The sequence below is a fragment of the Suricata suricatta genome, chromosome 5 (assembly GCF_006229205.1).
Source record: "Suricata suricatta isolate VVHF042 chromosome 5, meerkat_22Aug2017_6uvM2_HiC, whole genome shotgun sequence".
NCBI lineage: Eukaryota > Metazoa > Chordata > Mammalia > Carnivora > Herpestidae > Suricata > Suricata suricatta.
The window spans coordinates 122,433,714-122,448,430 of record NC_043704.1 but is presented as its reverse complement, the minus strand read 5'-3'; the positions used below and the strand labels follow the sequence as shown (position 1 = coordinate 122,448,430).

Sequence of the window (14,717 nt, the reverse complement as noted above, 5' to 3'; positions counted from 1 at the left end):
GATTTGGTATTAGGCTAATGCCGGCCTCATAAGATGGGTTTGGAAGCTTTTCCTCCTTTTAAAATTTTTGGAAGAGTTTGAGAAGGATTATATTAAATTTTTGAATTAAATCTTCTAGAATTCACCAGTAATGCCCTCTGGTCATGGACTTTTGTTTGTTGGAGGTTTTTGATTACTAATTGAATGTTCTTACCAGTAATCCATCAGTTCTGACTTTCTATTTCTTCATGATTCAGTCTTGGAAGATTTTAAATTTCTAGAAGTTTATCCATTTCTTCTGTGCTTTATTTGTTGGCATGTAGCTGTTCATAGTAGTTTAATGATTTCGTGTTTCTGTGGTATCAGTTGTAACTTTGCTTCATTCATTTATTTTTTTATTTTTTAAATTTTTAAATTTTTTAAAATGTTTTTTTATTATTGAGACAGAGAGAAACAGAACATGAGTCAGGGAGGGGCAGAGAGAGAGGGAGACACAGAATCCGAAGCAGACTCCAGGCTCTGAGCTGTCAGCACAGAGCCTGATGCTGGGCTCGAACCCATGAACCATGAGACCATGACCTGAGCCAAAGTCGGACACTTAACCGACAGAGCCACCCTGGTGCCCCATCGCTTCATTCATTTCTAATTTTATTTGAGTTTCTCTCTTTTTTTCTTGGTATGCCCAACCAAAAGTGTGTCCATTTTGTTTATCTTTTCGAAGAACCGTTTAATTTCATTGATCTTTTCAGTTGTCTTTTAGTCTTTGTTTTATTTATTTTCTCTCTGATATTTATTTTTTCCTTCCTTCTGCTAACTTTGGGCTTTGATCTTTTTCTAGTTCCTTTAGTGTAAAGTTAAATTATTTGAGATTCTCTTGTTTCTTGAGGTAGACCTGTATTGTTATGAACTTCCTTCTTAGAAATGCTTTTAGTGCATATCATTGATTTTTATATATTGTATTTCTGTTTACATTTGTCTCTAGGTATTTTATTTCTTCTATTGCCAATAGTTATTCAGTGACACATTTAATTTCCATGTATTTCTAATTCTTCCAGTTTTTTTCTTGTAATTGATTTCTAGTCTCATACCATTGTGATCAGAAAGGTGCTTTACAAATAATTTCAGTCTTCGTGATATTGAGACTTATAGGATAACATGTGAACTATCTTGCAGAATGTTGCATGTGTACTTGAATGAAGCGATGGGTATATTCTGCTGCTTTGGAATGGAATATTCTGTATATGTCTATTAAGTCCATCTGCTCTATTATGTCTTTCAAGATCAATGTTTTCTTACTGATTTTCTGTCTGGGTGATCAATCCATTGATGTAAGTGGGGGTGTTAAAGTCCCCTATTTTTATTGTACTGCTGTCAGTTTCTCTATGTCTATATTTAATGTATTTATATCTATGTATATTTGATATATTTACTTTGGAGCCTCTCTGTTGGGCGAATATGTATTTATAAATGATGTATTTTCTTGTTGGATTGACGTCTTTATGATTTTGTAGTGCTCCTTTAAAAAAATTTTTTTTAATGTTTATTTATTATTGATACAGAGAGAAACATAGCATGAGTGGGGAGAGGCAGAGAGAGAGGGAGACATAGAATCTAAAGTAGGCTTTAGGTTCTGAGCTGTCAGCACAGAGCAGTACACGGGGCTTTAACCCACAAACCGTGAGTCATGACTTGAGCTGAAGCCGAATGCCTAAACAACTGAGCCACCCAGGTGTCCCTGTAGTGTTCCTTTTTGTCCCTTATTGCAGTCTTTGTTGTGAAGTCTATTTTGTCTGATAGGAGAATCACTATACTGATTTTCTTTTTGTTCTATTTGCATGGAATATCTTTTTCCATTCCTTCAATTTTCAGTCTTTGTGTTTTTGTCCTTTTGGTTTGAGTCTTTTCTTGTGATGTATAGATGTATCCTTTAACAAAAAAATCTATATAGCCACTCTATGTCTTTTGGTTGGAGAATTTAGTTCATTTACATTTAAAGTAATTATTAATACCTATGTACTTGCCATTTTGTTCATTGTTTTCTGGGTGTGTTTGTAGTTTTCTGCTCCTTGTTTGTTTTTCTCTTTTCCCTTGTGGTTTGATGACTTTCTTTAGTGTTATGTTTAGATTCCTTTCTTATTTTGTGCATTAAAAATTTTTTTTAATGTTTGTTTATTTTTGAGACAAGGAGAGAGAGAACAAGTGGGGAGGGTCAGAGAAAGAGGGAGAGAGAGGATCCAAGGCAGGCTCTGTGCTGACAGCAGAGAGCTTGATGTAGGGCTCAAACTCACAAAATGCAAGATTACAACCTGAACTAAAGTCAGACGCTCAACTGACTAAGCTACCCAGGTGCCCCCTTATTTACTGTAAGTTTTTGCTTTGTGGTTACATGAGGTTTACACATATTATCTTGAATATGTAATAGTCTATTTTAAGTTGATAGCAACTTGAATTTGAGTGCATTACAAAACTTTTTATTTTCTCCCACCCCACATTTTATGCTTTTGATGTCACTTTTTACATCTTTTTATTTTATGTCTCTCTTATTATTGAAGTTTTAGTTAATTTTACCATGTTTGTCTTTTAACCATCTTAGTAGCTTTATAAGTGATTAATCCACTGCCATTACTATATATTTACCTTTTACAGTAAAAGTTTTTACTTTTGTATGGTTTCTTGTTATTAGTGTAATTTCTTTTTAGCTTAAAGAAGTCTTAAAGAAGTCTTATATAAAGAATTTCTTATAAGGGTGGTTTAATAGTGATGAACTCTTTTAGCTTTTGTTTATCTGGAAGACTCTTCTTCAAATCTGAATGGTAATCTTGTTGGGTACTCTTGGAGATTTTTGTCCTTTTAGCACTTTGAATATGTCAAGCCAGTCTCTTCTGGCTTACAAAGATTCTGTTCTGAAATCTGCTGATGGCTTGTGGGGTTTCCCTTGAACATAACAATTAGTTTTTCTCCTGCTGCTTTTAAGATTCTCTTTTTGGAGCACCTGCATGCCGTGGTTGGTTGAACATCTGACTCTTGTTTTCAGCTCAGGTCACGGTCTCACAGTTGGGGGATCAAGCCCCAGATTGGACTCAGAGCTGGGCATAGAGCCTACTTTGAGATTTTAGCTCCCTCGCCCTCTGCCCTTCCTCTGCTCATGCTCCTTCTGTCTTAAAGAAAAAAAAAAGGAAAAAAGAGTCTCTCTTTATTTTTAACATTTGACATTTTAATTATAATTTGTCTTAGTGTGGCTCTCTTTGGGTTCATTTTCTTTGGAACTCTCTAGGCTTTCTGGACCTGATGTCTGTTGCCTTCTTTAGGGGAATTTTCAGCTATTATTTCTTCAGATAAGTTTTCTACCCCTTTATCTTTATTTTCTTCTTCTTGGAAATGTTATTCTACTTGATATTGTTACAGAGGTCCCTTATTTTCATTTTGCTGCTCTGTGTGACTGAGTTCCATTGATTTATCTTCCAGCTCACTGATCTGTACTTCTGCTTCATCCAATCTGCTGTTGCAACTTTCCAGTATATTTTTCAGTTCAGTTTATATTCTTTAGCCCTGTGACTTTTCTTCAGTGCTTTGTCTTGTTGAAGTTCTCACTGTGTTCATCCATTATTCTAAGTTCCATGAGCATTTTTATGGCCATTATTTTGAATTTCTTATTCAGGTGGATTCCTTGTCTCTGTATCATTGAGGTCTTGTTCTGAGGTTTTGTCGTCTTCTTTTGTTTGGAACATATTTTTCTGTTTCCTCATTTTGTTTGACTGTCTGCATTTGTTTCCATCAGGCAAAATGGCTACCTTCCTCAGTCTTGAAGGAGTGGTTTTATGTAGGTTCTGATCGTTCTCCTTCAGCCTTGACTAGCTCTTGGTTGTCTTTTATACTTTTGTAATTGTTTAAACTGCCTAATTTATTCTTGATATGCTTTTGTTTCTGAGGATGTGCCAAGACCTGTCAGCAGTGCAAGAGAAGGAATCTCTTTTAGCACCTAGTTTCAGGCTGTTTGGAAGCCAGACCTTCAGGCAGCAGCTTTTCAAGTGTGGTCACATACACAGTCCTTTGGGCTGCAATTGTAATTCCTATGGTCCTCCAAAGGGTAGGATCTAGAGGTTTCCCTAGGGCAACAGTTGCAAAAGTCTGGGTTCCAGACAATTATATAAACTCTTTCCTGGGAAGTTTTCCTGGACCATAGCAAGGCCAAGGTGGTGAACAAGTATGATGTCTCCCTGGGAGTGCCTTTTTAGCCTCTAGATTGTGGAAAATTTGATGCTTGGCCTTCAGGCTGAAGCACTAGACCAAGCAAACAGGCTGTTTTCACAAGAAGAACAAGGTTGTGTTTCAGTCTTCTTTCTGTCTCTGCAGTGCCCTGGGGGTCATTGCCTGCCAAGAGCTCTCTATCCAGTTATATAGTCCTGTGTAGCTCTGGAAAGCCAACCTGCTTGGTCATCAGGGCCAGGCAATGAAGAGACGTTCCCCTGTGTGGATTGTGCGTGCCTGTTGGCTTTAGCAAGGCAGTTGCAGAGTGTGATGAGTGGGGCAGACTTACAGGCTTCAGAGAGGCAGCAGAAAAATGTCTTGTCTGTGATTACCCATAGGCTTCAGCAGTGCTGTGAGAAAGTGCCTTGTCTGTGTCTTATTCAGAAGGATAATTAGAGAATGCTTTAGTTTGCCTTTTCAGGATTGTCTGACCAGTTTTTGGAGCAATCTCTGTTTTTCCTCTTATGTACTACTAGAGAAGAATTAAAGAAAGGATGATCATACAGCCTAGTTTGTTTCCAGCACTCTTCTTTATGTTTGTTACTTTGTGACAATGATTAATAGTGCTTTCACTCTTTAAAATTATCCTGTTTTGGATGAAAAATTTGAACGTGTATTAGTTATCTATTGTATTGTGTAACAAAATACCCTGAAGCTTAGCTGCTTAAAACTACATTTATCTCACAGTGTCTGTAGGTCAGGAATTCAGGTGTGACTTCATCAGTGCCTCTGTCCCAAAATTTCTTGAGAGGTTGCAAACAGGGTGTTAGAAGGAGCCATGTTTTACCTGAAGGATCAAATGAGGAGAATCTATTTCCAACCTTATTCACATAGTTATTGGTAGGATTTAGTTCCATGTGGGCGGTTGGACTGAGTGCTTCAGTTCCTTTCTGGCTGATGGCTAGGGGCTTTCTGCAGTTCCATTCCATGTGAGCTCTGGAGATCATAGCTAGCACAGCATGGCAGCTGGTCTTACACACGTACACACCCCCAACTCTGAAATGACATCCTATCACTTCCACTGCATTCTGTTTGGTAGAATCAAGTTACAAAGTCCAGTCTTCACTCAAGGGGAGACATTTCACAGGGCTTGAATATCAGGAGGTAGGTATCATTGGGGGCCATCTTAGAGGCGGCTTGTCATAGTTAGTCACCCTAGTAAAAGGGAAATTGCTTTCCTTAATACTTCTCTGTAATAGAATGCAACTTATTACCTGTTTCTGTTTTTGTTTTCCTGCAAAAAGAAATTTGCTTTAGGCTACTCTTTTTCTTTGTAATGATCAGTACCTGTTTGGACACACTAAGTAGATTCAACTCTTCTTAGACTTAGCTCTGATTCATAAATTTGGTATCTACAAACTTTCTGTGAAAGGGGCCGATGTACATTTTATGTACATGTAATATTTGAGGGAGTGCTAGTGAGCATAAAATGTCATAGGTTTTTGATATATACTTTTGTAGTGGCTTTATTGCAGCTTTGAATGTGTAAAATGAGTTTAGATCCAGGTTTTAAGGACTTGCTGGGTCATTCGTTTGAAGGCTTGGGCCAAAAGGTGGAGGTCACGGTCTGACCCTGGCTAGCTTTGTTCTCCTCTATGGGCACAGACTGTATCCTGGGTGCTTGGCACATTGACTCAGTCAGTTGGAGGAATGGAGGATTCACCATATGTACAGCTACTGGAAGCTACAGAAGGCAGTTGAAAAAGGCATTGGTCTTTTGAAGTGAAGGGGAAGTCACATCTTGAAAGGACAGAACATCAGAAACCTGCCTAATCTTCTTATCTCTGTGGGTAGGAGGGAAGGAGGAACCCCAGTGCTTCTCCTATTTCTGGAGTAAATAAGGAGTGTCCAGATCAAACTGTCCCTCCTCGCACTGTTGTTGGCTAGAGGGAAGAAGAGCCCCAAAATTCTTTCCACTCCTCCCCAGTATCATAGCCACACTTCTCTTTCCTTTGAGGTCATTGGGAGTAAGCTCTTTATATCTGTTTACATTTACACTAACTATCACAAAAAGTCCAGGTGTCTAGGGTCATTCCTCATGCCCATATAACTGTCTTTTACTTTTCTGTCCATATCCCTGGTCTTTCTCCTGCTGCTTCTCTGAACATTGCCTTCATCTTGTTTGTTTAGACTGACCTGGGATTTCCTCTAATGACACTTTTTCCCAGCTTTCTTTTGTAAACTTTTTCAGCTGGTGGCTCTTTTTCCTTTCATATCTCTGATATCCCTTCTATCTCTAGAGATGGAGATAGAAACTTGCTCCTCATTGCTCTTTTCAGACCCCTGTCTTTCCCTTTTCTCTAAATAGTCTTGATCTGTATCTTTTCTGACTACCTTATTGTGCATCTATAAGCTCATTCTCTATTTCTTTAAGATTTAGCTCGTAGCTCACGGTCACTTTCTCTGGCACTACACGTGTGATAATTTATGGAAATTTATTTGCCTATATAGACAGTTCTTAAACTATAGGCTTCCCCAATGACCATATCCTCCATCCTGCCTTGAGGTACTTGTTCCCAAGGTCATTTCCTAGACCTTTACTTGAAAACTAAAGTTCTTCCATGATCTCAATTCCAGGTATCCTGGCTACAACCTTCTGTCTTTCCACGCCACTCTTTCCACTGCCCCATTGTCAACAATCCTTGAGTCCATCTGTTCCCAACAGTCGATTAGTCCTACCACTCATTCACTGGTCTTCAGTAGATCCATCATTATAATCACAACTTTGCATAAATCCTCAACTCAGCCGACCACTTCCCCTGGCTTTGTCATCCTTGTTTGGTGAAATCCCAACCCTGGTTAAACGCATCTCTCTTTTTCATGCCTACTTCTGTACATTTTAATGTTGGCTGGGGGAAAAAGAGCCATGCTGACCGGTCATGCTTTAAATTCATAACAATGAACCTCAGGAGGGCTATTGCTGCCTGGCAGTCCTGGTGCATTTTCCTGGCCCATTCAGTGTCTTATTCTTCAAATCATCCACCTCCCCACCCACTCTCACTATTTTTTACTCTCAAAAATAGAAATAATCAGAGACAGCATCCACAAGTGCTCACTGCCATATCCATCTTCTTAATTCCCTCCAATTATTATACTTTCCATGTTTTATTTGGTCAGTAAATCCTATTCTGTCTCAGTTATTCATGAACATTGTTCCAAAAGTTCTCCTCCTGTCTCATTACAGCATGTTTTTTTCTCTATTAAAAAAAGTTCCAGGGTGCCTGAGTGTTTCAGTCAGTTGAGCATCCTACTTCAGCTCAGGTCATTATCTCGCGGTTCGTGGGTTTGAGCCCTACATTGGGCTCTGTGCTAACAACTTGAAGCCTGGAGCCTCTTTGGATTCTGTGTCTCCCTCTCTGTCCCTCCCTTGCTTGTACTCTCTCTCTCAAAAATAAACATTAAGAAAAGTTTAAGTTAAAAAATATATTTTATCAGTGAATAAGTATGCTCTAATTTATTACATCTTTAAAAAATGATCTCCTGGGGTGTGTGGTGGTTCATTTGGTTAAGTGTCTGACTTTGGCTCAGGTCATAATCTTGTGGTTCATGAGTTCTAGCCCCGTTTCGGGCTCTGTGGTGACAGCTTGGAGCCTGCTTCAGATTCTGTGTCTCCCTCTCCCTCTCTCTCTCTCTCTCTCTCTCTCTCTCTCTCTCTCTCTCTCTCTCTCTGCCCCTCCCCCACTCGCTTACACTTGCTCTCTCTCAAAAATAAATAAAAAAACATTAAAAACAAAAAATACAAAATGATCTCCTGATTCCACCTCCCTCTAGCTACTACTCTGTTTCTTCACTCTCCTTTGCAAAATGGAACTCCTTGAAAGATTTGTCTGTATTTGCCTTCTCTAATTCCTCCTTTCCTGTTTTCTTTTATGCCCTCTTCAAACAGACATTGGCTTCACCAGTCTGTCTATACTGTTGTTGTAAAGGTTGCTGAAGACCTCCATATTTTTGTACGAGGCTCTAGTCATCACCTAATGCTGTACTTTATTCATATTTGGCATATTTGATTACTTTCTCCTTGAAACATTTTCTCATTTGGGAAATCTGCTTGATTCAGGTGCTCCATCATTCATTCTCTCTTCTGGCCTTGCTTTATCCATGCTAAGGTGAACTCCCTTAGTGAACTCATCCCATTCACATGCTGACAATTCCCTGATTTGTATCTCTAGCTCACAACTTTCTCCTAAATTCTAGATTCATATATCCAATTGCCAACTTGACAATCTCATTTGGGTGGCTAATAAAATTCTCAAACCTAACATCTTCAAAACAATATATGATCTTCTCGCTCAAACCTGCATCACTCCCAGTCTTATTCAGCTCAGTAACTGACACCTCAGATCTTTTTGGATACTCAGACAAAAACCTTAAATGTTATCATTGGGCTCCTCTCATCTTTCACACCCTATATCTATTCTGACAGCATATCCAATTTGACAGTCATTTCAACTTCAGCATTTATCTGGACTGAGTGAAATTTACTACCTTCAAAACTCTTGTGCTAGTCTGGGCTGCCATCATCTCTGATATAACAGCATTTCTGATATTGAAACAGCCTCTCAGCTAGTCTCCCCGCTTTTTTCCTCCATTCCCTTCCACACATTTGCAGCCAGAGTGATCCATTTATTTGTTTATTTGTTAGTTTGTTTATTTTTGTTTATTTAAAAAATTTTTGAATGTTTCCTTATTTTTGAGAGAGCATGAGCAGGGGAGGGGCAGAGAGAGAAGGAGACACAGAATCCAAAGCAGGCTCCAGGCTCCAAGTTGTCAGCACAGAGCTCGATGTGGGGCTTGAACCCATGAACCACGATATCATGACCTGAGCCGAAGTCACATGCTTAATCCACTGAGCCACCAACACAGTGATCTTTTTAAAATAAGTCAGTTCATGTCTCTCTTTTCCCAAAACTCTGATGGCTTCCCAATTCAAACCATAAAAAGCAAAATCCTTAAAATGACTAACAGGGCTTTATACCACCCCTATCCAGTGGAAAAATAATGCAAGCTGCACATAAAATTTTAAAGTATCTAGAAGCCATGCTGTAAAAGTAAAAAGAAAGATATTAATATATCTAACTTAAACCATTGTATTAAAATGTTATTTCAATGTAAAATCAGTATAATTGAATTATTTTACTTTTTTATATGAAGTTTTCAAAATCTGGTGTATATTTTATGCAATTTGGATGCCAGATTTTATTTGGAAATACTTGATTGGCATTTAGGTTTCAAAAGTTTGCAGTTGAACAAGTAGATTTACATCCCCAAGTAGTTCTAGAAATGCTTAAAAGTTTTCTAATAACTGAATCCAGTCTTGGTTTTTACATTTTAAATATTAATTACAGTTAAAAAGTTTAAAATACAGGTTGCCTGGATAGCTCAGTTGGTTGAGCACCAACTCGATTTGGGTTCAGGTCTTGATCCCAGGGTAATGAGATCAAGCCCCATAGCTGGCTCCTTGCTGAGCATAGAGCCTGCTTAAGATTCTCTCCCCCTCCTCCCTAGCACTCACTAAAAAGAAATTTAAAGTTCAGTTCTCAGCCACATTTCAAATGTTCAATAGCCATATGAGGCCAGTGGCTGTTGTATTGGACAATGTAGCTCTTTACCATCTGGTCCCTCTTCTCTGACCTGATCTTGTGTGGCTTTCTCCTTCCTTCATTCTGTATCAACCTATAATGGCCTCCTGTTCTTTGATCACAGTGGATACTTCCAATTTCAGAGCCTTTGTGTTTGGTATTCTCTTTGCCTAAAAAGCTTCACCTCTAGGTGTCTACATGACTTACTCCTTCATCTTCTTCAGGTCTTTGCTCAAATATCACCATAGAGAAGCTTTCCCTGGTCAGTTTGTTTAATATCTGTACCAATTGCCTTCTGTCTCTAATTATTACATTTCCAGGGTGCTTTTTGAAAGAGAGAAGAGGGCTGAAAGGGGAGAGGTGCCTGATCTACAAAGGGAAGCAGTGAAATATAAGAACTGTCCCCTACAGACAAATCAATGAATACGTTAGTCAGAAGGACAGAATGAAATTGAATAAGTGACTATATCCCTTTAGCTTGCTCCTACCTAGACAGCTCAGAGCATTGTTTTTCTGTGTGTATACATGCCTAACCCCCTTATAGATTGTTAGCTCCTTAAATGTAAGCTTTGGCTGGAACATCCTTTTGTATCTTCTTTGCCACCTAGCATGGAACTTTGACCAAAAGACAATCTGTACTCCAGTTATGGGCCACTTATTGGTTAGCCTTTTGTGTTTTACATTCTTGATGGCATCTATGCTCCCTTCTTTCTCACTACCAGCAACTGATATGTACTTGCTGATGGTATATATGTGTTGGCTTCATATGCGCTATAGCAGTGTTGGGACACTGATTCTTTCTTCCTTTGTCTTACTTGTTTTACAAAACTAACTCCTCTAAGACACCTGCATCACTGATTCTCCTAGTTTATTATCCCCCTCCTCAGTGCTGCTGTGTGTATGTATACTGTTTTGTATTCTAGTAGGGAATGTAAATGTGTAAACACAATTACAATAGAAATGAATTCTAGAGGGCAGGGACCATGCCTTACTAAATTTAAAATCTTTAATGCCTTCCTCTGTGCCTTTCATGTAGCAGGTGTTCTGTGCTTGTAAAATTGAATGAACCAGGTACAGAGTAGTAAAGGAGTTGCTGTTCATGGGCAAAATTTAAGTTGTTTAAGAAATCTTAAACCCAAGCACCTTTTCCAAAGCACATTGAGGGGCAAGAGATGCAGAGCTGTGATAGAGCATGTGAAGAGGAACAGTATAATTGAAGATCAGTCTCTGGATAGAAAGGAGGTACTCAGAGGGCTTATAATGCTGGAAACTCAGGGAAGCATGTATGTTCAAGTGGAGTGACAAAACTCATTGTTTGTATTACAGGAATACTGTTTTCAGTTTTACTCTGGATTTTGCTCTTGATAGATTATTTTTTGATATATTTGTAAAGTTGTTTGCATCTCTAATAATCTCACATCAGAGTAAAGATTCATCCCTCATTTGTTAATTAAGGGATTGGGACAAATACATATTAAGACTCCTTCTAACTGTGTGATTCTGTTATTTTGAGTGAACCAAGTCATGTTAGCAGGTACTTTAATGGTATCTGTGGGGCACAAATATTTTTTATCAGATTTGCTTGTTTACTGCCACTGTTTGTTCTTTATAAATGGAATGCATACTAAAAGTAGGCATTTGGGTTGCTTAGGAGGATATTTTGGTAGCAAGCTCATAATAGGAAAAAATGTTTTGATTCTGAATTAATCTTATCATCAGGAAATTCGAGTTTATGCAGTTTTTCTCCAGAGATATTTTTGGTGACTTAGAAGTTTAAGCTGGCACTGTGTCTTGTCAATTATTTGTTTCTGATTAGGGGTTCTGGGTGAAATGGAACAGTATTTCTTCCTCTTCCTGATAATTCATTGCAAATGATGGCAGTACATGAGCCATTTCAGCAGGCATCAGAAAGAAACAGAAGGGACAAAAATTCTTTTTCTCTGGTTCTTAAACATATGTTCTTTGTTTTAAAAAACAAGGTGCCTGGTTAGCTCAGTTGGTAAAACATGCTGCTCTTTGTCTTGAGGTTGAGTTCAAGCCCATGTTGGGTGTAGAGGTTAAAGAATATCTTAAAAACTTGAGTAATGAAAATTAAATATAAAAAATATTATCCCCCCAAATTAAGTATTAGAAAAAAAAAAAACCCAGCAAACTCCACAATACAAATAAAAGGAGGTAAGTGTCTCTGCTTGCTGCTTAACTCTCCCCCTTCTACATAGCCACTTCAGACTAGGTAACTCTGTTGGACTCACAGTTTGACAACTTGTTTAGTTTGTTTAAATTTTAAAAAATATTTCACATATGTCTGCTTCCTATCATTGCAGTTTCTCTGCATCAGTCTGAAAGTCTTCCTCTTACACGTGGACTACCCTTCTTGGACTGTTCATGAAGTACTTCCCCTTTTTTCCTTGCTGAGAGCCAGATTTTCTCTCCCTGTAGTGGGTACTAAATAGAAGCAACATTCCTATCTATTGTTGATGAAGGTGACATCCAACAGTTGATTAAGAAACTGACCTTGCTTCTTAATATTTATGCCCAGTTCTGTTGGCACAGTTGGCAGGGCTTGCCACAAAGATCTCACTGTCTAATTATGGTTTTAGTGAGAACTAGGTAACTTCTTTCTTTCCCTTCTTATTATTTATCTTGTCACAAGCTTTTCTCAGAATGATTAATATACTAAGTATTTTATAGAAATTTTAATGCATCTGCCTTAATTAGATAAATAGCTATTTGATGTGGGTGATGCTGTGACTTTGTGATTTGCATGGCTTCAGATGTCATAATTTTTCCCCCCACTTTCTAGGAAGTAACAGCTAGCAGTCGCCACTATGTTGACAGGCTATTTGACCCTGATCCCCAGAAAGTTCTACAAGGTGTCATGTAAGTAGTATGTATTTAAGAGTCTATCAAGTCTTGTTTGTTTTTGTGTTTGAATTTGCCAAATATTCTAATTCTGAAAACACAGGGTTAAAACTTTTTTCTTCCATTTTGGAAAGATCCCCTGATATTCATGGCTTTAATAATGTACTATAAAGAGTTGTCTGATAGCTGTTAACTGACATAGCTAACTTTTTTATAGAATACCTATTTTACCATTTTAAAACAAGTTTTGTTTGGAGAATGCTTTTGTGATTTTAATACCTAGCAAAAGCAAGGGTGATCTTTTATCATTGGAAAGGGTTGGGAGAATAAATACATCAGTAGGGTTCTTTGTTTTAATTTGTTTTTGGTTAACTCATTGACCCTCTGTAAGGCTTGAATCTCCTACTGATGTTTTAAATCTCAGAATTTATAAAGCAGTCATTAGAAAAGTTAAATAAACTCTTGATAACCTGAGTGCCCTTCTTTTCTCCAAACTTCCCTAGTGTTTAATGAGAGAAAAAATTTTAAGCAACATACCCAAGATGATAATACTTTTAAAAACTTAAGTGAGACAAGTGTGATAAGATTGCAAGTGATCGAAAGATGAATTTTCTATCCCAGGAGCAGTTATTGTGCTCCTAACACATGACTTCTAAAGAAGAAAGTCTAGGCTAAGACTCCTCTTAGGGTTGGCAGATATGGAGCGCCCACAGGCCTGAACTGTGTCCAGGGAAAGGAGGAAACAAAAACAGGTCAGGACATTTGGGTTAGCACACGTGAATTACTTTATTCTCCTCTTATGCCGTAGGTATTATCAGCCAAATAGTACTTTCAGTTTAATTTTTGCTCAGTCATGGCAAGACTAGGATGCTTTGTTTATAAATGTGTCTACAGATTCTAATTCTGCCCCTACCTCATCCCACCCTGACCTCAACAAAAAGGGCATTATAGAAGGCATATCTTGGGATGTGGATTTGTAAAGTGGGGGCAAGATAAAAGTGAGTAAGGCTGCTTGACTATTCAAATTGAGCTGTAAAAGGTGAGGAGCTGAATGGTAGACCCACCTGGCATACTTGACACTTTATCTTCACATTTTCTCAATTTACCGGAACAGGAGTTTATAGTTCTTGTTTTTTCATTATGCTGCCTCTGCCTTTGACCCTTTAACTAGGAGATTTTGTAATGATTTAATCAGCCCCTTTGTAAACTAGTTTGATTATTACCAGGAAAAGTGGTATTAAATCCATTTTTTAAATCAGTTTGGGTTGTACCTACACAGATTAGTTGTGGGGATAGGTTTGATCAACACTCCTCCTTAGGCAGATACTCTCTGCACACAGCCAGAAAGTTTTGCATGTTAGTAATCCTAGATATTATTTAGGATTGGGTGAGTAGTTTAGTTGAAAATATCAGACTCAGTGAGTTTTCCGTGAATGATAGAAAATGATGATATCATTTTTATTATGATGGCTACAGTGGTTATTTAGGGGAAAAACTAATCTTGTCAATCAAGATTTCTGTGTGACTTTTGTATCTGATATGAGTTGCTAATTTAGGTGTTACTTGTCACTTTGAGAAATTTCTCATTTATCAAAGAACACTGTATAGCTTCTTGAAAGTTGATAAATAAATAAGGCATAAGATATTGTGGGATGAGCATATTATAATGAACCAGCTAAGGTGAAGCTTGATGGCCTCTTAAAGTTATTAAGGCTTAGAAGACTAAACTGTTAGCTGAAATAAAATGAGCAAGGTTTTTGTGGAGGTTTCATGGAGTGCAAAGAGTATGGTCTTTGGAGTTGGACAACAGGAGGTTGAATTCCTGAGGTTTCCTTGTGGAGGTCTTTCCTAACTGTGTGCTTGGGCAAGTTACTTAATTTCCTTGAGCCTCAACTTCATTATCTGTAAAGGGACAGTAATGTGCCTGTTTTGCCAAGTTGTAAAAATTAAGTCAGAAATAAAAAATCCAGTGCCTGGTATGTTGGAGATACCCACAAATTGGCACTTAAAAGTGTTTAGTCATTATTGACCCTAATATAAAACAACTTT

The 14,717-nt window shown here is 38.0% G+C and overlaps 1 protein-coding gene across 3 annotated transcripts in view; it reads left to right on the top strand.

Moving 5' to 3' along the window:
- ARMC8 (armadillo repeat containing 8) overlaps positions 1-14,717 on the top strand; it is a 108,553-nt gene that overhangs the window by 16,367 nt on the left and 77,469 nt on the right. For 2 of the 3 annotated variants that reach the window (XM_029940202.1, XM_029940204.1), the window contains exon 2: positions 12,610-12,686. The exons of the other annotated variant lie outside the window; for it this stretch is intronic. In XM_029940202.1, coding sequence (XP_029796062.1) covers positions 12,610-12,686 — 77 coding nt within the window. The remainder of the gene's footprint in view (positions 1-12,609; positions 12,687-14,717) is intronic. 3 annotated transcript variants of the gene reach the window in all.